The following is a 27,249-nucleotide window of genomic DNA, read 5'->3' as shown; positions in this document are numbered from 1 at the left end:
TTTAGACTCCCCTATAGTATAGAATAGATTATATTATAAAAATGATACAGACAAAATATTAATATTGATAGATTAGGTTATACCCCTTATACAGTCTCTTTAGATTTCTCTATAGAATATGATAGATTAGATTATAGAAATGTTACAAAAAAAAAATATTAATATTGAGTGACATTCTCGTGGAGGTTGAATATGACTATGTCAAAATAGGTTTCTTTTTTTTTTTTCTTGGTAAAAATAGGACCTAGCATTAATAAAGATTAGGCAGAACAATAGATGAAGCCTAAGTATTACATTCCGACCTAACATTACGGGGTAAACAGGCCCCTCTGTTGTCCTCATCATGTGCAAAAGAAATATCTCGAGGACAGGATACAAAAAATCACTAAAGGCACGTCCAATTTGCATCCTAATTTTACTAAAGCATCAGCACATCTGTTGACTTTCTGATGCACATGATTGAGTTTAACAAGCTGGAGCCATGACAGCAAGGATCTGCAATCCATGACGAAGTTACGAAAACAATGGTCTGGATCATCATTTGAATCCAGCAAGGTCGAAATGTCAGCATAATCAACTTCCACTTCCAGTAACAAAATATTCAGAGACACGGTCAATTCCAACCCATCTCTAATACCCCAGAATTCTGCGATCATATTAGCGGCCAATCCTAGATTTCGACTGCATCCCTTGATCCAACAGCCGGAGGAATCTCTAAAGATACCTCCAGCTCCTCTCAGTTCAGCTTCATAAAATGGATTTTTTAGCTTCCATATCTGTTCAAAGTTGAAATTTGGTGCGGTTGTGGTGGCACGATTCGAAGCTAACTCATATGCTGATTTCAATTGAAACTTGGCATCAAGGGAGGGACTCCATCGAAGACTGTCCTGAACAGAAGAGTAATGGGGTCTTGAAGTAGTAGAGAGGGTTTTATTAATGATCGAATCAAACCACGTAGTGCTGGTCTTCATTTCGAAGGACGGGACCTTAAATTTGATGTCTAGAGTGATCGAATCAAACCATTTGCTCGTCCCTAAAATTTAGGGATTTCCGATTTTCCATCATCCACCTTCCTCTCCCATATGTCAAAATTCTGACATTGACCATGTCAAAATTGGTGATTTCGCTTCATCACGGGGCTTATTTGGAGAATTGATTCTTTTAGTTGAGAAACCAAACATATAATAGAGTTCAGCCGCGGACAAGCATCACGGTAAGGATTTGGAAATTCTCTATCCCTAATCTCTCCATTGCCAAGAGAAAAATTAAACATTAAAAAGAAAGAAAATAAAATCCTTCTGTTCAAACCGGATTTATTTTCATAGCTCATTTACTAGCAGCAATTGGCGACCGTCACTCCATTTCAACTCTGATGATCTCGACTGCCCGCTATTTTTAAGTCAACAAAAATCAATAAATTAAGTAGCGAAAGTGTGACAGACGTGTAAAACCTAAAAATTTCCCTCTCCTCACCAACTTCTCTACCTACTGCACAATCTTGCTTTTTCTTTATATTATTCGAGTTGCCGGAGTACTATTTTTTTATTTTTTTTTTGTCCAGCGCTGTAGACTCTTGACAGTTTATACTAACCTTAACCCCGAGCAACCCTCAAAAGTCGGCAACTTTTGAAGGTCCCACAGGAGACTAATATACCCTCCCAATCCCCCCAGTTTGTCGATGTGGGATACGAAACCCAGTACTTGGGGTCAGAGCAAATTGTGATATATATATAAATATTGAAACAACAGGAATCATTCCAACGTGTCCCTTTCAGAAATAACAGGGGTAGTAGTTTTACAATTTGGAGTTAGTTTAGGTTAAGGAATCATTCCAACGGGTCCCTTTCAGAAATGCAATGAAGATGGAAACTTGGATCCAACCAACCAAAGCCTGAAGAAAATTCATGACAACTTAACGAAGCAGGACACGTGGCGGAGGGGGCACTAAGTTTGGCAATTGGCTCCGAGGGTTCTAAGTGCCTCTTGAGAAACGAAGACAACCATGTTGGAAATGATAACTGTTTTCTGAGATATTTTTGAAATATTTTACTGTAACAATGTATATGAAAAATTTTGATTATAAATATTTTTTGAAATATTTGGTGATAGATAAAATATTTTCTGAGTTATTTTTATTTATATATTACTGTAACATTGTATTTAAAAAAATTATTTTTTGAAAAATATGCCAATCCAAATGGAGCAAACACCTTCCCCTTTATTAGAACATTAAATCTCATGCAGTTGTGTATATTGTTATGTTTACTATATTCTTTAGAAAGTGAGCAATTTATAACTCTTCGCGATCACGAATTCACCTCATTTGGCTTTCCTCACAATCGATTGAAGGTCAAAATTAGGTATCAACTGTTAGAAAATTGGCTTAATTTCTTTTAATCAAGATTCCTATTTGGTGTGGGAAGTAACTAGTTTCCTAATTGGATTTAGTTACTTGAAATAGTAGTCAAGTAAATCCCTATTTAGCTAGAATTAGATGCTATTTTCTACTCTATATGAGTTTAGGAAATAGTATTGGTTTCCAATTGTTATTTGATTTTTTGGCAGTAATGTTCTCTATAAATAGGTAGACTGGCATACTACAGAGACACACAAGGAGACACAAGCGGCATCATGTAGCCTTATACATGGGGTGTGAGAGAGGGTTTTTGGAAGATGAGAGATGGTATACAAAGGTTGGACTTGGGTTCAAGTTGTATTCTTGTACAGGATTTTCTTTTCATAATAAATAACAGGTTTCTCTTCGTGGACGTATGCTCAATGGTGGAGGTGAACCACGTTAAATATTATGTGTCGTTTATCTTTCATGTTTTTGGCTTATTTGCTATTAAATTGTTGTGCATTTGATATCTCAATGTTGTTTATTCCGCGTTTGGATGCTAACATGTACAACTAGGAGGGAAAGCGATAATTGAAGAGAGTAACAAGTATGAATGCTCGCATTCAAATATCAACCGTTGTTCAACAAATGCCTGCAAGACATCCCTTAAAAGCACTGGTTTGACGGTTTTCAAAATGATCAAATAGGAATGACCCTCATAATTCAGGTTAAGAAACCTACACAACGCACTTGTTTCTGATAAACTATTTTGATACTCGGCGAGTATAAAGTGGCATCTAGAACATGGTACTAATGGAATAGCAGAAATAGTTTTTTTTTTTATATTTTTCTTGTTTTTCACTAATTCTTCTAATCTTTACAAGGAAAAGAATAGCTGATGTCTTGATAATCGAATCTTACAATTATTTGCTGATGTTTCATTCTAAACTTCGTTACAACTTTCTGCCGGGCCGTACATCAGGAGCTGCATTTTAAGGCAATGGTGACCCAAAATGCCCCAATGTCTAACCCTAGTTGATCTACAGAAGATTGGGCCTGCTTACTACATATACGTACTACGGACGGTTGGGCCTGCTTACTACATATATATTCTACGAACGGTTGGGCCTATTTTATTATGTCCAAGTTTGTTGAGGGTTAATTATATCAGACGGTCCGATATATATATATATATATATATTTTTTTTTTTACACCCTCTCACTCTTCTCCCACGGCTTTCTCATCCCTTACTGTTATGCACGGGACTCAGGGTCTGAACTTGACAATGAAATTTGAATCCCGAACTTGAGACTAAAAAAACTTTAAAAACCCTGCCTTCTTCTGACTACTCACCGACCTTAGGATTTGATCCCTCTCGATATAGCTAAAATGCCCCTTTTTTAAATTGTCGAAATTTGAGAAAAAAATCCCTTTTAGCAGAATGAGTTAAAAAATGACCATAGAAGTTTTCGAGCCAAAATTACCATGTTTTCATAACATTATTGTTAAGAGTGAGAAGAAAAGCTATAATTTCATGTAAAGCAAATATTCCAACTACCACAGAGAATGTGGCTTCTGTATACACATCATAGACGTTTAGAAATCTATAAATAGACTGACATTGTTATGTATTTGTAGGTTTTTAATTATATTTTTATCGTTTTAGTTTTTTGAATAATATGTATATATATATATATATATATATTTTCCCCTTCTCACATGAAATAAGCTAGTCATTTTCCTACATCTTGAAGATATAATTTGGGCATAAAATTTTTAAGATCTAGACCCATGGTATATTTGATAAGTTCAATATTGTGTCAAGGATTTGAAGATCATATATATTTTGCATTACAAAATATAAGAATTTACAAATGACTTTGCAAGTAAAGCGATAAAATGGTGAAACAAGCTATACCTTAAGGGGCTTACTATAAATAACATTCATTTGTACTAATATCTTTTAGATATTGGTGTTATACCATGTAAGTTTAAAGTGGTGTTATACCGTGTCAGATATTGTTGTTACTTAGCAAATTAGTACTATTTTTTCAACGTTGCTAAATCCATTTGAATACAATTATACTGTATAAAAATATTTAAAAAATTGCAAATAGAAAAGATCTAAGCAATTCAACGTGTTCATCTCAAAGCTTACTTTAAATGAAATAAAATTAATTAGTACATTTGGAATAAAGATTATTTTGTAAACTTTTTAACTCTAATACTATTTTTAATGTAATTTATACAAGATGAAAATGTGACTAAAAAATAAAAATGTAGTAAAAAAACATGTTTAGAGAATCTAGATTTTTTTTCCAAATAAGATATAAAGCAAGGTACAATAGTGACATAAAAATACCAATTCACATATTATAAACTTATGAGAATCTCGTTGAAGTTGCAAAGTAGGTAAATTTTATTAAGACCAGCCTGTTTATAATATAAAAGGAAGAAAGAGAAGTGATTGAACACTGGCACAAAAATTTTGGATTTTTTTTCCTCCACAACACAAAATTTAAATTATTTGATATTTCATCATCTTTTATTTTTTTAATATTTTATATGATGTGACTCTATTTAAAAAATAAAATAAAATAAAATGCTCCATATTAGCATTAATTTACAACCATTATGTATGGGTATTAATGTCATATTGCATAACTTTATGAAGGGGTGAAGTCCGTATATTTGAAATTAGGGATAATTGCAGAAACCTCCTCTGAGGTTTCTGACATTTGCACTGACCTCTCCTGTGAATTGAAAAATTATACTGACCTCCCTTGAGGTTACTAATCCTTTGCAAATTCAATCCAAATGATTAAAATATTGTTTTAGGGAGTGAAATTAGAATTTTTTACCAAATTTGTCCTTTGTACTATATGTCCAATGAATGACAAAATACTACAAATCAATTAACAATTAATAAACTTTAAAGAGTATAGTTTATAGGCAAATATATATTACTTATTTAAAGTACTGGCTCTTTATGGGTAATTTACTTTCAAATATTTAATTTAATACAAATATTTACGCTCAAATACATATTTGTATTTACTTTCAAATGTTTAATTTTTGTTAAATACAAAAACTACCAATCTCTCTTCCGTAAAAATATTAATATAACACTTTTTCAATTTTAGTTATAAACATTATTTATGTATTTAACATAAATTAAATGATTAAAAATAAAATACTTATAAAGAACCAATACTTTACTCATGTAATGGATGAAAGTCATAAAAAATTAATACTTTATGCGTCTTTTTTTTAAAAATATTTAATTTATATTAAATAAATAACATACCAATTTCCTTTTTGCAAAAATATTACTGTAACACTTTTTGAATTTTACTAACAAACATTGATATATTTATCATAAATTAAATGTTTGAAAGTAAAATATCCTTAAAAACTGGTACTTTAAATGAGTAATGCGTGTTTGCCTATAAAGGACCGGTTTAAGGGTATTTTACTTTCAAACATTTAATTTAATACAAATATTTACGCTCAAATACAAATTTGTATTTATTTTCAAATATTTAATTTTTGTTAAATACAAAACCTACCAATCTCTCTTCCGTAAAAATATTAATATAACACTTTTTCAATTTTAGTTACAAACATTTATGTATTTAACAAAAATTAAATGATTCAGAATAAAATGCACATAAAGAGCGAATAATTTACTCGTGTAATGGATGAAAGTCATTAAAAATTAATATTTTATGGGCCATTTATTTTTTAAAAAAATATTTAATTTATATTAAATAAATAGCCTATCGATTTCCTTTTTGCAATAATATTACTATAACAATTTTTGAATTTTACTTACAAATATTGATATATTTATCATAAATTAAATATTTGAAAGTAAAATACTTGTAAAGAGCTGGTACTTTAAATGAGTAATGCGTGTTTGCCCATAAATTATATTCCTTAAAATTTATTAATTATTAATTGATTTATAGTACTTTGTCATTCATTGGATATATAGCACAAAAGACAAATTTGGTACAAAATTCTAATTTCACTCCCTAAAATAATATTTTAATCGTTTGGACTAAATTTACAAAGAATTAGTAACCTCAAGAGAGATTAGTGTAATTGTTCAAACCACAGGGGAGGTCAGTGCAAATGTCAGAAACCTCCCCTGAGGTTTCCCCTGAGGTTTCTGCAATTATCCCTTGAAATTAAGGGGAGCCAAAATGTTACAACGGGAAAGTTCAGGAAAACTAATTGTACTTAGCCCCGTAAAATGTCGGCTCTGTGAGTACAGGTTGGGGGGTCGCTTCAGTTCCTGTTTCGCTCTTGGGATTCTGGCCGTCCTTAAGAATGTTCAAACTTCAAAGCACTCAAATCTCAAGAATGATTGAGTAGTGATTTTGGGAACTTCTTTGGGTTCCATGGACTGTCTATCTAGTCACTACCGCCACCCTCCTCCTATTCCTACGTCCTCACCTCATTTCAAATAGCTTCTGCAAAAAAAAAGAAAAAAAAATCTTATTTCAAATAGCTTTGGTGGCAGCAGCTTTGGGGCTTATAGGTATATTTTTCTCCTTCCCGGTGATGACCAAAATGCAGAAGTTGCCCTTATCACCAATAGTGAAATGCGCTGGTACTAGTGTTATAGACGAAGAAGATACCATGGTCATAGACTTGTGCTCTTCACCGTCGCCTGGATCAGAGCTAAAAGGGACTCCTTTAAGACCTGTCTTTTGCCTCAAAAACAGAGATAATATCAAGAGGATAGAGGAGAGGGAAGATTGTTTCATCCTAGATTTTGATCCTGGTGAGGATGATGATCTCACATTAAGCGTGTCCTCCAAGAATAATGTCGAGAATGTGGATGGTGTCTCTCCTGACGTCTCTCTTGTTGGGGAAAAGGGGAAGGTACTTTTCTTTTTCCTTAAAACATTTTCATTACTACCAACTTTGATTCCCGCGTTAGTTAGTGCGGCTGTTAATGTTGGGATTATTTCGCCAGAACAGAATTGAAAATGTTTTGGTAATTGAATAAAACATGTCCATTTTGGTGCCGCAGGTGGCATGTAGGGACTACCCACATTTCAGACATGTCTGCGTCAAGAATCCTTTTGGGCAGACACCTGACGATAGCTATTGTGATTTGGTAATGTTGATTTTTTTTTCTTTCTTCTTTTGATGTCAATCCAATCCATAATTATCCTATAATTGCTGCAGCTTCTTGATGTGATGTTGGAACTATTTTCTTTTTGTTGTAACCAATATCTGCTGCACGGTGCAGTGCTATTGTTTTGTTTGTGATGCGGCTGCTCCTTGCAAAAACTGGACTGGAGCTTCGGGGCATTGCCATGCTATAGACAATGCTGCTTGGAGGGCGGGGAGGAAGGTCAGAAAGAATTCAGGGAACACCTCACTATAAATAGTAATTACTCGCTCGAGTCTGCTTGTATGTGTTGTTTGCCAACTGGTAATCTGACGGAATACTCAGAATTAAGGTTTTCCCTTCCGGTGTGATCGGTAATGTGCAGGATTTGGCAACATATATAGATTGTGCCAATAACCCTACCATTCTGTTGCAGAGTTTGTTTTAAAAAAGAAAAAAGAAAAAAGAAAAAATCTCCAGGTTCATTCCAAATCCAACTGTTTGTGTTTGCAGCAAAACAACAGCAGGATGGGGATTTCAGCTGATGCCAAAATTCCTTGGTGACAAAATAATTGGAGGGTAGCTTTTTGCTGGGCATTTCTACTGGAAGGACTGGGTGGATTGGTTTGGACTTCGGTTGCGTTACTCGGAATAAATTTCGTATAGGATGATGATCAGGCATTGGAGTTCTTTGGTTTTTGCCACAGTTGCAGCATATTGATTAGTAATACAATACATGTCAGTGAGTAGGAATCAGCGCATTGTGAATGACAGGGGGTTCGCCGTTTTGGATATCGTGCGAATTTTTTCTCAAAGTTTCAGCAGTCGAATGGCAGCACAGAACTGTGAATTTTAGTGACAAACTAGTATGCTAATATTAATGACGATCATAGATATAATCGCTAAAAGGAAACGAAGAGCAGACCATTCATAACTTAGGAGAGAAAAAAATTATACTCCCTCCGTCCCGTTTTATTAGTCTTGGTTTTTTTTTTCACACAGATTAAGAAAGTGTAATTAATTTGGTTGGAAACATAAATTTAGATTAATAATTTCCTAAAATACCCTTATGCTAATCACGAAGAGTGCATTGGAAAAGTTCAATGTATTCAATGTAGTGAGTTAGTATTTAATAACAATGTATTAATAACAAGATATTTAATAAGGGTATTTTAGACAATTTGAAAGATTACTACATTCCTTAATGGGGAAGTGGACTACAATTTGGGACGGACGAAAAAGAAAAACAAGACTATCAAAGTGGGACGGAGGGAGTACTATAATATTTATGTAAAAGTTCTTTTCTGCCGCATATGGGCGTAGAAAAGTTTTGGAATAAACTGATTAGCAAAAAAAAAGAGGAACAACGAAAGTAAATATGTGCTTCAATAGTATATTATTTGGGCGTGTTTGGATGGTAAATTATTTAAAATAATTTATTTTTAAAAAAATACTGAGTTGGTTAGAAAATGTGTTGATGATACTTGCGAATAAACTTTTGCAAATAATTCTTTTGAGCAAAAAAAATGATTTGAATTTTTTTTCCCTTCTTTTGATAAAAACAAAAATATGATTTGGATGTTTTCTCGTCAATACGAAAACCAAAGATTAGCATGACAAATCTTAACGAAATGAGAGGCATCATGCAGGCGAGCAAGAGGAGGATGGGGAGGAACATTTTGGGCTTCAAATGAGGACAGGAACGTGAAGTCACTAGATCCAACAGCTAAAGGCCCATACCCACCAATATGTGGAAAACCCTAGTTTCAAAAAAGAAAAAAAAAAAAAAAAACCCAAAACAAAATCTTTCCGTCCTCACGCCAACAAAGGTTAATCCTCCAGTCGTCGCTACCCGCTGTGTGTCTCTCTCACTCTGTTTCTCCATCATCTGGAAAAGCAAGCAGAAGCAATCAAAGAAAGCCATGCCGGGCCCCGTCGTGGAAGAACTTGACGTCGACAAAAAGCTTCAGGTTCTCAGTTTGCTAACCAACTTCTTCTACCTTCTTAATTTTTCTTTTAATCTTCTTTTCCTTTTCTGTTTCTAACTATTTTTATCAGTCAAGACGTTATTATCCGCGCGAGTTTTGTTTTTCTTTTTCGGTTTGCCTTTTTAACTTTGATGTGCTAGCTTAATAATTTTTTTAAAGGATTAATTTGCAGGGAGATGAGCCGGTAGTGGAGGACGTGAAAGACGAAGACGACCACGAAGACGATGCCGACGATTCAGACGACGAGGATGATGACAAAGAAGACGGTGCCCAAGGTTTTCTTAGCAGTATTTGTTTACTGTTGTTTTTCCTGTTCTAGATGTCCGGTTTTGGGGTTTTTTTTCCTTTATATTTATGTCCGTCATAAAGTACTTCTGCTTCATGCTTTAGTTTGCTAGTAGTTGGGTTACCGATTGTAGTGCTCCATGTTTGGTGGGCAATTAATAAATGCTATTTGTATCGTATGTTCCCTCCTCAATCCTCTTGTGGTTGAAATATTTAGACTAGTCCCCCCTAATGCATTCAACTCAAATTTTGAAAAGTTCCAACTGCTGCATTTCTTGGTTCATGATGGTGTATTCTAGTAGTACGTGTGAATCAGATGATACATTCACTAGCTGCGTCGCTCTTGGTTAGTGGTATTCTAGTGTTGGTTGTTCTCCTTGCTTTGCAACCACCTTGTTGCTTTGACATTGCTGAATTATACTGATTGACATTTACTTGCAGGCACTAACGAGAGTTCAAAGCAGAGCAGGAGTGAAAAGAAGAGCCGCAAGGCAATGTTGAAGCTGGGAATGAAACCTGTTACTGGTGTCACTAGGGTCACCATTAAGAGAACCAAAAATGTAGGCCTGTATTCTATCCTCTGTTTATTTCATTTTGTTTGCCTCGTTTTGGTCCCTTCTCAGTTCTCGCCAATCGTCTTCAACTGTTTGCAGATATTGTTTTTCATCTCAAAACCAGATGTGTTCAAAAGCCCAAATTCTGATACCTACGTGATATTCGGAGAAGCTAAGATAGAGGACTTGAGCTCTCAGCTGCAGACACAGGCAGCCCAGCAGTTCAGGATGCCGGACATGGGCTCTGTGATGGCCAAGTCGGATATCTCTGCTTCAGGTGCTGCAGTACAGGCAGATGAAGAAGAGGAAGAGATTGATGAGACTGGTGTCGAGCCTCGTGATATCGATTTGGTGATGACTCAGGCGGGGGTGACGAGGTGCAGGGCTGTCAAGGCTCTCAAGGCCCACGATGGAGATATCGTCAGTGCTATCATGGAGCTAACAACCTAAAATTGGACCATGGTCTTTTACCAATTTTTGATGCATTCCAGTGTTAAGAGTTCGAAATGGGGGCACCATTTTGTTCAATCATTCACCTAAATGATAGCTAGGATTGTCATTTTTTTTTTTTCCCTTTTTGCGCTTGACATTTGCGGGATCATCTTAGTAGAGAAAAATATTTGTCGGCTCAACGGCCGACTGGTCTCTGTGCTTTTTTTTTTTGGTGCTACTGTTGCGAGTTTGCTTATGCAGAGCTTTAAGTTGTAATGCTATCAGTTTTGGCGATTATGGATTTTAGTGTCTTGGCATCTTCATCCTAGTTACGAAACACGCTTGCTTGCTCGCTCGCTCGCTCATATGGACCATGCTGCTTTGCAAACTGTAGCCGGCTTTGAGGATCACAGTTTCTCCAGTGAGATTTTTGCGTTATATTAGTCGTTTGGATGGCCTATAATTATACAATTTAATTGCATTATGAGCACCCAATAATAACCTGTGTAGAGGAGCCAATTGTCCATTGACACGTGTTAGTTCTTCTAGCCAGTTCGGTCCAACATATGAGCCTGTTTGACCGAAAGATCTATCTCGTATCTGGTACTGCACGGTTTCATTTTGCAAGAACTCCGAATCATTCTCTTGAAGCTCATTCTCTTCATCATAAATGATCCGCTTGCCCCAAAATGGCCTGGACCAATAGGAAAATCCCAATTCATTGGGCCTTCCGAAACAATCAAATAGAAAGGCCCAAGGGTGCTATATTATAGAAGTCCAAACTATGTAATTGAATAAATCCTTCTCTATCTGTCAGGGGTCAAGGGCTCCTTCCCCCTCCCCTCTTCAAACTCCGATTCATATTTTTCATAGAGAAATCTTTGATCAAGGATAGAACAAGATCCGCTCTGCATCATATCTAAGGGATTTCTCGGTTCGGTCCGAAGAAGCAATGTCACTTGATCATTATCAAACTGACAGCAATATTTTTCTGTCGTATTCTAATGGGATAACTACTGTGGGTAGGGGGATAACTTTGGACTCCTTAGAGGCTATCCCTAGCAGTTCTATAAATAAGGAATGGAGGGATCCAACAAGGTACACTACGCTACATAATACTATTACTTTCTCTAGCCCCATGTACTTCCTAACTGATTTGAGCGTCGGAGTCGCAATGGAGAGCCAATCCTGCTGTTCGGCTCATTGCAGGTCAGTTCGAGAGCACACGCGAGTGCTCTGTTTGGATTATGATCTCAGCGTACTCTTCAACTTGCAAGTTGACCGGTAGGCTTAGGAAATAGAAAATATAGTACATAATCCAATGACATGTCTGGAAATACCAAAAGAAAATATTAGTCATATACTGAGCATGCAATCTAAATTTTAACTCGGAAGCAAAACTCCTCAACTACTAATTAGTTAAAAGAGACGTGAACTTAGATTTTCTTATCATCCTTTAGAAACGCCATTTTTTAAATAGGATTTTAGTGAACAAGTTTTGACTCAACCAATACTAGCAGAGTCCACCTATAAAAAGGTAAATTATGACATTGCGCCTATTAAAAACAGCGACGGTAAATGATGATGTCACTAAATGATAGAAACAAACATGAAAATCCCTAAAAGCAGCGATTGTAAATCACGATATTACTATGCTATATACACAAATATGGAATCCTTTGAGACGCCATAGACACAAACATGGAATCCTTAAAATCAAGGAGGTAACTTATCCGACATTATTAACTATTAAGTAACAGAACACAAATATGGGAATCACTAAAATCAAGGAAGTAGCTTATTCTTTAATTTGTTTAAGTCATTTACTATAGTTTTGTGGAAACATTTTGTATAGAAAACAAAAATCGATAGTCAAAATTCAATTTTGAGACTATAAACAATCTAGTTTGAGTATGAACTCACGTTTCACGTCACACAGCATAGCATCGCTGTTCAACCAACCTTCGACAACAATTTCAATTAGTAGTGTGTATTTTTTCTCCAAAAATTTTCAGTGAGCGGCAAATTTTATGGTTTTGTGATTTTATTTAGGATGACAGAGGTGTGAAGAAACTGAAGGGGAAGATATATATAAAATACTAAAAGGAAGTGTTGCAATGATGAAAGTCAAGATTAAACTGAACATGCTTTACACAAAAATCAAAGAACAAATTTATTTAGGTACGTGTACTTTTTGCAAACAACCAACGCGTTTTTGGGGGGATAAATAGGCAGGTGCAGGAAGTAGACGGATTGCTTTAAGAGAAACTCGAATTAAACAAAAATTATGGATTACTTTAACTGATTTTATCCCCCCAACTAAGAGTCCAACACATTTGGATGAATTGGAGATGATGATGATAATAATAATAGCAAGAAATCAAGAAAAACTCGTATTGGTAGTACGTTGGTGTTCAATAATAATAACAATAATAAATCAATAACCAGCAAAAACCACAACTGCTATTTGCTGTAATAACTCGTGAGAGTAGGACAAGAATAAACTGGTGCCGGAAAAACAAGGATTCGATGCGTCATGGACGCCGCTCCGCGATGAGAAGAGAAGGAAGAATAATTGAACGTGGCTAGAAATAGACGAAGAAAGTAGAGGAGTCGGAGTCGTGGTGGCGGCGGAGGATGGCGGTTGAGGCAGAGGGAAGGGTTCTGAGGAACAGAAAAGAAGGCGGCCTGGGAGTGGGGAGAGACATCTGCTCTCTCAGAGTTGCCATTACCAAACTCTTGTATTCCTGCAGAAGCTCCACCATCATCCCCACTCTTATCATCTTTTGATTGATTGGTCGAGCGTTTGATCGAATTCTGTCTGCCCTTATTTCCCTCTCTACACGTCTCTCGCCTCGTTCTAAAGAGTGCAATGAATTTGACTGCTCCTCTCCGCCAAAAATGGATTTGATTTGGGAAATTATTTAGCCAGGCCGATGATGAGACAGCGAACTGGAGCCTGCGTTTGTTTTTTATACTACCATACACACACGTTAATCTTCTGCCTGATGAATACGAAAATCCGGTCCCCCATTTGATTTGACTTTCTTTTCTCATCTAATTTTCTAGTTTGTTTCTACACCCCCGCCGGCCTTTTTTGGGGAGGGGGAGGAGGTAGCATTAGAGAGTATTTTACTTGTATTAATTAGAGATTTATTATTAAGTATTCACTAATGATGGTGTTGTTCCGCTTCCGGAGTTTCAGATTTTGCCTTTTAATACCCTACCGTGCCATTAAAACAAACGACAACATCCACAAGTCCAAAACAAAATCAGGAAGGTTTTGCTCAGCCTCGCCTCGTGAGGTTGCGTTGCGTGATACTACTGGTTACTAGTTGCGTGAGACATTATTATTATTGTGGCACTCACGACATCGCGGAATCCGCAAGCGTCACCTGACGTACGATCCTACATGGGACGGGAGAAACGCGGTGTGCCGGATTGAAGTCAGGCATGTTTTACTGTTTGTGTAGAGGGTGCTATTAAAATTATGAAAACCCATGAAAAATAGAAAATTCTATAAACAATTCAATGAACAAGTGAAACGAGTTAGATATATTTGTTTAGCATGTTAAATATGTCAAGTTTAAGTTTTTTTTTTTTGTTTGTCCCAACTCGACATTTTTGTGTTTCAATTAAAAAGTTATTTTTCATATCTTATTAGTGAAAATGATTTCTGTAAGAATTACTATGTCCCTAAAATGATTTGGCCAACTTCTTTATTGGATTATTCTATTTTCAAAAAGATGAATTAGCAACGGTACGTTACAAAATGTTAAACTAAATATAGCTAGAAGATATTAGTGGTATATTGGTAAACAGAGTGAAATCTCGACCTAATAATCTAAATTCTAAACCCTTGAGAGATAGATATAATACACCGTCTTTTTCTTTAGTGTAAGCGGGAGGACTCGAACCCGAGATCTCTTACCTACACTCCCTCCCTTCGTACCACCCAATCCAACCCTCCCCCGGCCTAATAGTCTAAATGCTAAACCCTTGAGAGATAGAATACAAGGCTCTGTCCTCTGATGTGCAGAAGTTTAGCCAGAACACTACCCAATATTTTTATGGTGAAAAAATTGATTTCATCTTCAAAATTCACAAAACAAGCTTAAGATCTTAACAAGAGGAGCGAGGGAAACGTGATGTAAAAAAAAAAAAAAAAAGTTTCCAAACCTGTTATATACTTATAAACCAAAAAGCCCTAGCTATTTGTTGGTGGATAGGTAATCGGCCATGTTTACCGCTTATTGATAGATAGATAATTAGCCATCATATGATGCCGATAAATACAATTTATAGCTGATCAGCAGATAGGAGTTTGTCGGCAGCTTCCATTTAAAATCGATTACATGGGGGTTTGATTTTTAACTAATCTTCGTAAATCAGCAATGAAAAATTTATAATCCACGGTGCTAGTTGAAGATTAAGGTTAATAGATTTGAGTCGTAAAGGTTCCATGGATGATCAGTAACAATAGTTGATATTTATGTACTCGCCGCCGACGTGTGCAAATACCTGTTGATACATACGTGGTTGCTGATGTGTACGACAACGGTGACAAATTGGTTAGGCGCCGAATAAGGATAGAGCTGATGATACATAGTACTTGGCCCAAGCAAAGATGCGTGCATCAGCTTATATCTCTACATGCTCGGAGTGTGGTGACCACGTTATCTAAAACATGAGTGGATGGTTACACTACCAATGATGGATTTAGGTCGAATGACGTGGACTACGAAATTAGTGGGTTCATTAGAAGAAACTGCTTTGGGCTTTGAAGGCAACTCGTCACTATAAATGTAAGAAGAAACATCAGGTAGGTTGAAGACACCACTCACACTCTTTATAAAGTATGGCAACTATGATATTTCTTTCATTTTAATGGCATTTTAGGAGTCATAGGCTATGTATGTACTTCCGATTTTCCAAAGTTTCCTTAGAAATATTAGGTTAATTGTTAGGATTTCAATATTTTTATGCAATCATTTCTTTCTCATTTCATGTTTTTAATAGATTGCTATTAATTTTTGTACAAATCAGCACGCTTAGTTTGAAAGATCTGTCCTTCAAAAATTAGTTTTTCAAACTAGTATTTTGACCCGTGCTATGCACGGGATTATATTTCAAATCAAAATAATATTGTATTTCTTTATATATTGTGGTACAGAATAATATACATATATATAGACTAAAAATTTTAAAGAAGTGTATGCTTGACATATTGAAAAAATTTTAATTTATAATGATTAACATGATAGATGAATTGTGAACACATTTAAGGAGAGGGTTATGTTGGGTGGTAAGGTGAAAAGAGTTTTCTTAAAAAAAAAATCAATTTATCAGTACCTGACAAAACATCTTATGTTATACCCATATATCAAAACTTATAATATAAAAAAATTATAACCAATTTATTTTCTTCCATTTTTAGAAAAAAAAATCTTTCTCCTATCTTGTACCGCTAAGATTGTTGACTGCATTTAGATTAGCATTTTTCATAAACTTTAACGTATATTAAAAGAAATCTCTGTAATATATGTTTTTAGAGTTCTCAAAATTATTAAAAAACATCATCATTTCCCTCTTCTCTTATCCGCTGGCTAGTTATGAGATGCCTCCTTGACTTTCGTATTTTCTATCATGGTACCACTCTCTCTATTGTTTTTTTTTTTTTTTTTTGTCATATCTATCATATTCTGACAATCTCCTTTTTTCTTCTCTCCTTTTTCCGCCCATCCTTGTAACCCACATTTTTTTTTCAACCTTTCTCGCCACTTTTCAACTCCTCACCATTTTTTTCCCTTCCTCCTCCCCCATACCCAATCTCTAAATTCATATCCCTTCGACCCAATATATTTAACTTTATCTATCATAATGAAAAATATAAAATTGAAAATTGATTGCAATGGTTGCAATTATTAGTATCTAAAAATGAAAATGAAAACTGATAATATCTATAATATCCTCAAGTACTACAATCAATATATATATGTATATATATTTAATATAGAAAATACATATTTACATATGAAGACAACAATAAGAATACATAAAATAATTAATGATACCAAAAGTTATCCTTAGTGTTTGGGTTTTGCACTCTTATTCAAATCTAATCAGGGTCAAATTTGGGCCAGATATATACAAATTAAGTAGTATTTTAGGGTCGAATGTTCTATATTTTTTTCCTAAACTATAATATTATTTTTTAAAATTTTGTTGGTAGAATTGGTGTTGTTATTATCATTATTTTTACCAAAAATGAATATTTTAAAAAAAATTTCCAAGTTAAAAGGCCAGTATTACTTTGTTTTTATTTAGTGATTTCATGGATGGTACCATTCTTGATTTTTTAAATCCTTCTTTTTTGTTTTCTATTTAATTTTGCTCTTTTACTTAGCATTAATAAGTTAAAAGATAAAGTATTATCATTTACTTTTTTACTTTTACTAAGTTTGGCAATGTTTTCTCTTTATTTACCCTCCACTAATAAACTTCAAACCAACTTCCTATATAATTGGAGCCACTTCTTACTTATTTAAATTAGAAAGGCATGGAAGCCACTTCTTACTTAGAAAAATGTTATTTGCACTCAAATTTTTATTATTTGCAATTTCACCATTTATTTTATCATATAGTCTAATTAATGAAAACTATATGATTAAAATGATTATTGAAGTGTGAATAACAAAATAGAGTGTAAATAATCTTACTTATTTAAATTAAAAAGAAAGCATGAAAGAATGTTATATTTGTTATCTCTTGTTATGGTCTTATGGAAGTTTTAATTGGAGTAGAATCATTAATAACACAAGAGAATTGAAAACGTAATAGGTTGAAGTTCCAAAATGATATCATGCAGGTTAACCAACAGTTTCAAATGAAATGATTTTAAAAAGTAACCAACAATTTCAAATGTGAAGAGTAGATGTGGAAGTTAAGAGAAATATAATTTATAAATTAAATTAAAAGTGAAATGTTAGAAAAATAGAATTGGTAGTGGGAAAATATGTGGAGACTTGTTGCTAAAAATTCCTTCTCAAATTTATATAGATATAGATACTATATAAAAATTTTTAAAAAGTGGTCTATTTTTTTTTATGTTTAAAAAATATTTCAAAATATATTTTAAAAACTCTACTACTCTTAAATATTTCAAAATATTTTCTAAAAATATCCTAAAATATACTCTAAAAAACGCTGTACAGTAAAATTTTTCAAAAATACCCCAAAAAACAGCTAATCCAATCGGAGCAATGTTATTTCCAAGCAATCTTCATGAGTTTTCTAGTTCACTTCATGTTTCGCAGTTTACCGGCTCTAGTTTACTTACTAACTTCTGTTATCGGCTCTTGTTCCTTTATTCATTCGTTGTAATCGGTTACTCTTGCCACGAATTTTAAATCCTCAAGAGTATTCAAGGCGCCCGCAAACAGCAATCGTTTTCAAGGCCAGAAGTTCATCAAAGTTTCCTGATTTTACTCGTACAAATCGGATGGCATGCTACAGTTTGTTCGTCGGTAAAATTTGACGTAAACACCTGTCATTGGCATATACCGCGTATCGATATCAAAAGGGCAAGCTCCCAGCCTCCCTCCGGTTAGGGGTGAGTAATTACGGTAATTACCGAATTACCAATCGAATTCGATTTGAATTTGATAATTCGAATTCAGTAATTAGGTAATTCGGTCAGTAAATCAGTGATATCGAATTAATTAGAATCGAATTAGGATCGAAAATGGTTTTATAGTTTTTGAATTCGAATTTATTCCGGTAAAACGGTAAATTATTACCGTTTTCAATTTCGAAATTCCGAATTAAGTTAAATAGGAAATAATATCCTTATGTCCAGATGTTCCAATTTCAGACTTTTGCCTTAAATTAGTATTCGTTCCCATCAGGTAAAATCGTTCCCATTGGCTCAAATCCATCTGCCCAGACGGTGCAGTCTGTGCATAACCTATGGTGTCTCCACAATCCAAATGCATCTTGGTTAAGCGAGAATACTACACCAGAGTGCTCAACCCAAAGGGGTACTGTGCATGTTTTGACCATTCCCTGCAATCTCCTTCAACCTTGATTTGGATCTCCTCCAGTTTGGGATAATCCTCAAGACCAGCAGGGAATGGTCTTTGAATTGCTCTGCAATCTCCTGCAACCCAAAGGGGTACGCCAATCCAGAGTGAAAGACATTGCAGTCTGTCCCATGAGTTGCTACAAAATCCATTGCCGCTGCTGTTAAATTGCAGAGCAGAGCAATTCAGATCATAGGAGTGTCTGCACCTCTTCTTCTTGCTGCACATGATATCACTGTCATAATCTCCAAAGTAGTTAACGGATCCATCCAACTGGTTCGATGCCCTAAGAAGCAGTTTTCACGAATTCGATTACATCGGTAAATTTTCGTTTACCGAATTGAATTCGAATTCGATATTTCCTATTTCGAATGCGAATTAGATCGAATATTTCCAAAACCATTTACCAAAAATTACCGATTTTAACCTACCGAATTACCGACTTCGAATTCGATGCTCACCCTACCTCCGGTTATGGTTCTTTTTTAACTCACGAGTCGCATTTATTTTTCTACCAATGTACATGTACTCAGTTACAGAATGGAGAAATGGACCAAAAAACCAAAATGGTTGGAAATGTTTTAGTATTTCAGTTGAAGACAGCCGCCGGGAATATCTTGAAGTAACACGTTAACCCAAGGGAAAAAAAGAGGACAATACTAATTAGAAGGAGTAGGACCTGATGAAGACCTTCTTCCAAGTTTTCCAGCTGAGTGACCGACCTAAACCTTTGGTGACGAGGGCCAAAGATGGAGCGGAAGTGGGCTTCGGATTTGGACATGAGTCAGATTGGGGCGAGGATGGCGGCGTTTGTAATTTCTCCGGTACTAGAAGTTGCGTGTTGTCTTCGGGTTTCCAAAAACAGGCTCCTTTGCGCTTGTTTCTGATGCTTGCCAGCACGTCGTACTTGTTGCATATTCCCCACACCGTCACCTTTTGCTCTTCGCAGTCCACAATAATCGAGTATATACCTGTCTACTAGTGCAATTAAAGGGCTCAAGAAAAACTACCAAAAGTTATCCTCGTCATTATGCTTCAGATGCAAGTTGGTACAACTTACTGAAAGACCAAATTGAACATGAAATTTAAAACAAAAAAGAAAAAAGTCAAGTTGGCTGTGCTCAACTTAAGTAAGCCTAGGTTGTCGAGAAGGTCCTTGATCTAGTGATTAAGGTAGAAACTCCGGAACGTAGAGATTCTGGATTATAATCTCCTGTCTACTCCGCAATTTATTAAACTCGCCTCCCTTCTGCTAAAAAAAGAAAATTCAAAAGCCACGTTTTTTTGGACCAAAAAAGAGAAAAAAAAAAAACTTGGCGACACTTCAGTCTAATTCTTGGCCCAAGTGTGATTAAAAAAAAAAACTTAAGCCCAAGTTGGATGAATGCCAAGATACACTTCAATAGAATTCTTCTTCCGGATCCAAGTTTCGAAATTGGTGCTGGAAGGCGGAAAGAGGTTCTTCTAAATTCTAAATCGAAATGGGAAATTACAGGAGATTAACATAACGCGATTTGACACTTTCTGAATGATGTCCAACAATCAAATCTGTGCCATTCAAAGTTCAAATTACTGGGGCCGTTTTTGAGGGCCCTGTACGGAGAGAGATTCAGTTGGAAGAGGAAGTGAGTATTAATTTTACCTTTGAGATGGGCTAGGGCCTTCTTGACTTTCTTCTGGCACCCGTAAGAATACAGAGGCACCTTCATCTCTACGTATTGGGCCTCAACAGCATTCGTGATCCCCGCCGCTGGCACTATTTGCAGGTTTGCCATCAGCCTATTTCCTCGGGAAAACCAGAATCCTCTGCACAGAGGAAGCCACCAATTGATCTGCTCTGTCTGTCTGTCTGTCACAGTTTCTACCAATATATATACATATAGATAGATATATATATATATATATATATGGTGATTGCGTTGATAGCAACTGGCCTGTGAATGACTTCGTATTATATATGGTATATATACTGCGTACTAACACACAGTAGGCTAAAGTATATACATATATATATACGCGCGACTTGTGGTAAAAGGCAGCAGACATCTCAAGCCAAGATTCCTTCAAAAAGATGAAGTCTCTGCCGTTTTGCTTTCTCGTTCATGATCTTTACGATGATATTTTTTAATTTTGGTTTCCTGATATTAGTAAGCTGCTTGTTTGTTAATATATACAAACCTTCAAGCAGCTGACATTTAATCCGTTGCTTTCGCATTTCTACTTTGGATCAGATTTTTAAACTTAAATACCCGCCATGGATCAAGCATATGGCGTGCGTGGTGATTGTATTTACAATCATTTTTCATTCTGATCCAATTATAATTTATGCCAAGCTTTTGCATGCACGACTCGTGAACGTCATCATCATATATAACTGGCTAAATATCTCCAGCATGCATTGCCGGCCGGAATGGACTCTCAAATTAAAACTGGTTAAAGAAGCCGCCTCACGATCGAATTGCTGTGGTGGTGTTTCTTCTTTTTTTCTTGGTTGGAGAAAGGCAAAAATTTACATGGATGAAAAGCGATAAATTTGCTTTGCTTAACCATGAAGAAGTTGCCGTGCATTCAAGATGGGGACGCACAGCATAGTAGCGGCAGCTCCAAACTTTTCTTTTCTTTTTTCCCTTTTTTTGGTACGGAGTAACTTCTTTCTTACCCAACCAAAAAAAAAAACCATGCATTTTTCAATTACTTTATATGCGAGATTAAGGCGGCCGGATAACGTGTATCTGATCTGATTTGTTGGGGCTCACGTTTCCTTGCCCATGCCTTTTTAGGTTCACCAACTCTGCAAATTCTGACTTATTGGTTATTCCTGAGCACGACATCAGGCACTGAGAAAAACGCTTTTACCTAGTCAAATTAGAAAAGTTTTTTTTTTTTTTTTTAAAAAAACTCGGTGTGAGATATTTAGCAGTGTAACGCGATCAATAAATCATAACCTACACCACCACACACACGACAAATTATTTTGCCTATTCCTCCATTAGTGAAAAATTTTCACTAATTTTGTGCTGTCTTTTCTTTTCAAAATGAAATAGGGATTCCCTGGCTCGAACCTATTGATCAGTACCGAATTATTTTTGTTTTTTTTGGGCAGTGTGTTTCCACTTTTGGAAATAAAATACTACTACTACCATACCAATAATTACTAGTTAAAAATAATGTCAAATTAGCTCCGTGATTTGGCGGGTTGATAATGATGGAATGGATGATGATGCACTAATTAATTTAAGAAAAAGGAGTCAAATGTGCTGGTGGTGGTGTGCGGGACAGTCATACATGTGTCTGTGATGATTTGATTATGATAGTACTATTGGATTAGTGCTTAGAGTGGCAGTAGAATCGCTGAGTTTAATAGGAGCAGTTAAGTTAAGTAAGAGTAGTCCTCGTCAGTTACTCCCTATGCGACAAAAAATGACACGCCAGCCTTAATAATCTGTCGGATATCCGGCATCATCGCATATGTACTCCTACTGCTATATGTACTCATCGGAGGCCCCACGCCACCGCCAATGAAGTCACTCTCAGACTAGGATGACTCGGATCTCACTACATTTCCCATGCCTAAATAAATACTATGAATAAATGAATGTCCCTCGCTCAGTCAGTCCTCCCCTACCACGTGGATTGGAACCCATCCTCCTGCGTTCTGAACCCCCTCATTCATTATCTAACCATTACCTAAGCTTCCCCATGAATATATATTAATTTAATTAATAATAAATTTCTTTTTTCAGTCGCTGCTGCACGCTCTATCCTTCATTCCTGCACACCTCTGATTTTTTTTAATTATTATTATTTAAAGTCCAATACCGTACCTCTTGTTAATTGACTTGGAATATATATTTATACACTTTTTTTTTTTTCTGACAGAGCGGGTGCTCGGGTCAATCCTTACGGGATCCGACTGATCTCACTCCGGTCCGAGTGGAGAGACCCCATCCCCCGAACGCGTTAACAGCAGGACTCGAACCCTGATTGTTAGGAAGGTCGCCATACCCTAAAAAGGGGGAGCGGACCGCTCGAGCTATACACGTGCATTTTCCCTTCCAAAATTTCCGCTACCAAATTATTTCTAACTTATTTACCACCAACACTTGAGCTATTTCTTCTAATGATTGGCTAAGCGAAAAAGGTATATGTGACCGCGTCTTATGTTTTCCAGCAACACGTAAATATTATTATAGTTCATCGACAAAAAAAAAAAGAAAAAAAAAAGAGCTTCGAACTAAAAGGAAATGGAAGCTAATTAAGTCTGCTCAGATCAGCATTAATATTACGATTATATGAAATCTGGTTCATTTGGTGGCTGCAATTCTTGTATTACTCTAAAGCAAACGTTGGTAGAAATAACTGTACTACGTCGCTCATATATAATATTAATAATATCCCCATGCACGTCCACTAATAAAAAAAATGGTCAAAGCAACTCAACCAGAATTTTTATTTTTTATTTTTTTAACCCTCTGCGATCCACGAGATCATAATCGAGTCTTACAACAATAACCTTTTCTTGCTTGAGCTTAAAAGAGTCCGTCGATTCGAACAAGAAAAAAAAATGTAAAATTCAGCTGTAAAAATCTTGGCCTCCACACAAATTAAGGAAAAGAGTTTGTACATATTAGTACACACAAAATCCAGTACTAACAAAAATGCTGGACCATGTCACCAAATACCGGATCTGGTAGGTATTAGAAAAAACCAAATCTCTGTGGTTGAATGTGTGCCTTTAACTTATTTGATATTGCATGATGTGGTAATAAACGTTGAGTTTCTTTTTTTTCGAAAAAAAAAACTATGCAATGCAACAGGCATTGGGGTTTTCATCGGAGAAGAGCTGAGGCGGTGGGATCCTTTCCATGACGTAAAGTGGCTGATAATAATACATCATTTGTTGCTTGCTTAGCTCGTCGACGTTACTCATCATCATCACCGCCTCATTCCCACCTGCCGCATCACCATTGTTCCCGCTCTCACCGCCACCGCCTTCTTTCTTTTCTTCTACTTCTTCTTCTTGTGGGCCCTTCTTCTCGGCTGCTTCTTCCGGGTTTTTTTCTACTTGGGGTGCTTTTGCTTCTTCTCCTTCTGCAGCGGGTGGCTTCTCTTCCTTAATAGGCCCTTCCGAGGGCTTTGCTAATGCTTCCTCTTTTGGCTTCTCTGCAGGTGCAGGTTCGGGTTGAGGAACAACTTTGGCTTCCTTTTTGGTGCGTCTGTAAACGTACTCAACCAGCCTGTTTGCGTCCATGCTGCCTGTCACCGTGACTTTCCCGGAGCTTAGCTCCGTCTCCGCCGTGCGTACTCCTGCCATAATACTCCTTAGAGGTTGATTGATACTTGTTCATATTTGAACTCATCAATAATATTAAAACGCTTTTGTTGATTTGAAATACCCAACTTTTCAGAGAATTATATATTGTTGTATATCAAACTCAACTCTGGATTTTCTTTTTGTTTTGATTTTGGGGGTGGCCCTTTAACTCCTGGATGCTTTTTTCCTCGATCAATATTCTAACATTATGAGCCGGAATAGCCTATCCAGGGAAACAACTTTTTCAGTACTCTTAAGTGGAGGAATTTAGTACTAATATTTAATACTTAGAAATACTACTACTACTACTACTACCTTTGTTATGCCAACTTTTTTTACGATATTCTTCTTCCCAAAATCCAAAATGTCCAGCTATTAAACTTTTACGCCTATATTATCAAAAAAATTTAAAAAAAAAAAAAACTTTTACACCTATAAACATTCTTGATTAACTTGAGCAATAAATATTGCAACTGTTGACCCAGTCTTTGGAACTTGAACCATGTATTACGTACAATTCTTTTATCCCAATCCCAAATTCATCAGTGCCCTTGGGCTAAGAGCTTTTGTTCTGTGATCTCTTCTCCGGTTCTGATAATGAAGGACCAGAAACTGTGGTAAATTTGGGCTCGAACACCAAAATGCAGGCAGGCAAGTGAAGTACCTTTCATTTTGAGAATCTTTCTCTTGAGTTGGCCAGCGCAAGCCTCACAATGCATGTTCACATTCAGCTCCACGGTGGTCAATCCGCTATCCTGGATGATGACGATGACGGTGGATCATTTTTGGTAAACCAACAAGATTGTTCTTGATACAGAGTTAATACCCCATTTTTATGCTGAACTTAAATAGTACTACATGGCCGTATTGATACAGGAAAAAAGCAAACCTGCGAGGCAACAACCTCCCCCTCAGCTGCGGGTAGCGGCGACAACACTTGGGCTCTTCTTTTGGTTTTCTTCTCAATGGTGGTGCATACAGCTTGGGGCTCCACTATACCTTTTATAGTCACTTGGTTTTGCGACATGTCGATTACAACCCCTTCAACGCCTGTGATCGTCAAATGCCCACCAAATTTATCGTCAAAAGTGTTTTTTTTTTTCCAAAAAAAAAAAAGAGAAAACCCTGCGAGTATATTAACCAAAGCAGGGTAATATGTACATATTCATAATACATACATACATATATATATATATATATATATATATATATATATATATGTCCTATACCTCTAATCCTTAAAATGGACCGCTCAATCTTCTTTGCACATCCCATGCAATGCAGGTCCACCGACAAAACAAATGGTTTGGGGGGCTTATCGGCTTCATCTTTTTTCTCCTCTGCCTTGTCTTCTTTATTCTCCTCTGTTTTCTCTTCTTTCTTTTCCTCTGCCTTGGCCCCTTCCGGCTGAAAGTTAATTAAGCAAATGAGATCGTATGTTAACCGAAAATACTGCGGTAAGCCAAAAACAATAGTTATAGTATTAATGCGGCATACGTTTCTGCTGCAAACCACAAAACTAACCTGCTGTTTAGCTTCTTCTTCACCCATTGGCGGCTCTCTGTCGTCAATAGATTATGGAGAAGAAAGGACCCAACTTTATAGGAAGGCTCAAAATTCTCCAGCAGCAGCAGCAGCAGCAGAAATCCGGATGAGGAGGGAAGTAGTGAAAGAGAGGATATCAACGAAGAGAATCAAGGGAATTTCAATGAGAAAGTATACTATTCCGCATCAATGTAAAGCGAGGGGCGGTGGGATTATTACTCTACAAAAAGCACAGTCTGCGATGGCAGGGCACGTGCAGGGGCACTAAGCAAGCAAGGGGCGGGGGGAGGAGGAGAGAGAGACAGAGAGAGAGGCCGGCCTCTTTAATCAAACCGAGAACTACAAAACAGTAGTTTTTTTTATTATTTTTTGGGGGCATCGAATGTATGAGCGGCTGGAGGAAGGAGGAGATCAGAGGGGAATGCTGCGCAAATTTATAGGCAGAGAATTCAGAATCGAGTTGGAACCAAGCATTCCTTGGCTTGTAAAATAACAAAAGTCATTACTTGGCTTGGAAAAAAAAAAAAGTTAGAAGCAAGAGCAACACTTACTTATTTTCTTTTCCAAAAATAAAAAAAGTTTAAAAGGAGGTGAATATTATCCCATTCTAAGGCCAGGATAGACATTTTATAGTTACTACCTATGTGGTGGTTCTTTTGCTGACCTATCAAATTTTAGGAGTAAGGATACAGAAATCCATTTCGAGGTCAAGTACCCTGCATTTTTCAACCACCAATTATGTAGTTGGGAAGTCATTTAAAACATTTCTCATGTTCTACCAAATAAAATTTTTCGTGGTTCACTTTCAGAATAGAAAATTTGTGCCATTTACAAAATTGAATGGATAAAATTTGGTTCCCACCTAGATTTTTCAATTATTTTTTACCTTGAATACATCATGCGACTCATGCATGATCATTTTATTAGAAGCAAAAGGTCAAATCTTATTTATAGTAAAATAAATGACCTGATCAATATTTGCTTTTACCTCTAAAAAAGAAGTATCTTACCTGGATCATATTTATTTTTTCTCATATGCAATTATGGTAGTATTTATTAAAATGCTGAAAAGAATTTATTATGAATAAAGTAATTCAAAATTCTAGAAAAACAAAATGAGGAGTTAGAGGTTCAGTGGACGGGCCAGATTGAAAAATCGTCTTCAAACATATAATATATAGATTAGATATAGTACAAATATTCTACATGACATAATGATTGGTTTCCAAAACACTAAGGAAATAAGAAATGGACTTGCATCACAAAAACATACATGCATTTTTTTGGGGGGGTGAAAACGGTAACATAACTAATCTTAACTCCTATAGCTGCACTTACACAGTGCAGGGTGAAAGAAAGACCTAATAACTTAACCACAGGGGTTGTTGGAGCAACTTTTGCTTTCCCAAATAACACCGAGGCGAGTCCATCTCCCAACTTGAGGGGGAGAAGGAGAAAGGTTTCCACTTTCCTTTTCTTCATTCCATGCCCTCCGTTGAAAAGCACGCCTTGTCGACTTTCTGTGCGGATCAGCCGGCGGCCAAAAGGACGATAAAATCTGTTCTTACCTTTAATCATCGTAG

The 27,249-nt window shown here is 36.1% G+C and overlaps 2 protein-coding genes and 1 long non-coding RNA gene across 3 annotated transcripts; 1 reads left to right on the top strand and 2 right to left on the bottom strand.

Annotated features, from left to right (window-relative positions):
• The first annotated feature begins 9,214 nt into the window (after positions 1-9,214).
• LOC113728243 (nascent polypeptide-associated complex subunit alpha-like protein 2) lies at positions 9,215-10,939 on the top strand. The gene is made up of 4 exons (XM_072073177.1): positions 9,215-9,437; positions 9,628-9,730; positions 10,182-10,300; positions 10,394-10,939. Exons 1-4 carry the CDS (start codon positions 9,216-9,218, stop codon positions 10,742-10,744), a joined length of 795 nt encoding a protein of 264 aa, XP_071929278.1. The 5' UTR covers position 9,215; the 3' UTR covers positions 10,745-10,939.
• Positions 10,940-19,356: 8,417 nt separating this feature from the next.
• On the bottom strand, positions 19,357-20,927 carry LOC113720810 (uncharacterized). Its single transcript, XR_003455529.2, has 2 exons — positions 20,450-20,927; positions 19,357-19,782 (listed from the first exon to the last, which is right to left on the bottom strand). It is a non-coding gene; the product is annotated as an uncharacterized lncRNA (long non-coding RNA).
• Positions 20,928-23,379: 2,452 nt separating this feature from the next.
• On the bottom strand, positions 23,380-26,131 carry LOC113724815 (heavy metal-associated isoprenylated plant protein 9-like). Its single transcript, XM_072073175.1, has 5 exons — positions 25,646-26,131; positions 25,351-25,528; positions 25,011-25,171; positions 24,786-24,876; positions 23,380-24,114 (listed from the first exon to the last, which is right to left on the bottom strand). The coding sequence occupies exons 1-5, from the start codon at positions 25,670-25,672 to the stop codon at positions 23,609-23,611; spliced, it is 963 nt and encodes a 320-aa protein (XP_071929276.1). The 5' UTR covers positions 25,673-26,131; the 3' UTR covers positions 23,380-23,608.
• Between the last annotated feature and the right edge of the window lie 1,118 nt (positions 26,132-27,249).

Source organism: Coffea arabica, chromosome 2c (assembly GCF_036785885.1).
Source record: "Coffea arabica cultivar ET-39 chromosome 2c, Coffea Arabica ET-39 HiFi, whole genome shotgun sequence".
Taxonomy (NCBI): domain Eukaryota; kingdom Viridiplantae; phylum Streptophyta; class Magnoliopsida; order Gentianales; family Rubiaceae; genus Coffea; species Coffea arabica.
Note: the sequence above shows the minus strand (reverse complement) of the source record. Positions and strands in the feature narration are given on the sequence as shown.

Excerpts from the sequence above, each read along its gene's own strand:
- LOC113728243 (XM_072073177.1), top strand. The coding sequence starts at position 9,216 with ATGTGGAAAACCCTAGTTTCAAAAAAGAAAAAAAAAAAAAAAAACCCA. Across the intron at positions 9,731-10,181 it reads CAAAGAAGACGGTGCCCAAG|GCACTAACGAGAGTTCAAAG; the intron begins GTTTTCTTAGCA and ends ATTTACTTGCAG. Across the intron at positions 10,301-10,393 it reads CCATTAAGAGAACCAAAAAT|ATATTGTTTTTCATCTCAAA; the intron begins GTAGGCCTGTAT and ends AACTGTTTGCAG.
- LOC113724815 (XM_072073175.1), bottom strand. The coding sequence starts at position 25,672 with ATGGGTGAAGAAGAAGCTAAACAGCAG. Across the intron at positions 24,877-25,010 it reads GGGAGGTTGTTGCCTCGCAG|GATAGCGGATTGACCACCGT; the intron begins GTTTGCTTTTTT and ends GTCATCATCCAG. Across the intron at positions 24,115-24,785 it reads AAAGATTCTCAAAATGAAAG|GAGTACGCACGGCGGAGACG; the intron begins GTACTTCACTTG and ends GTATTATGGCAG.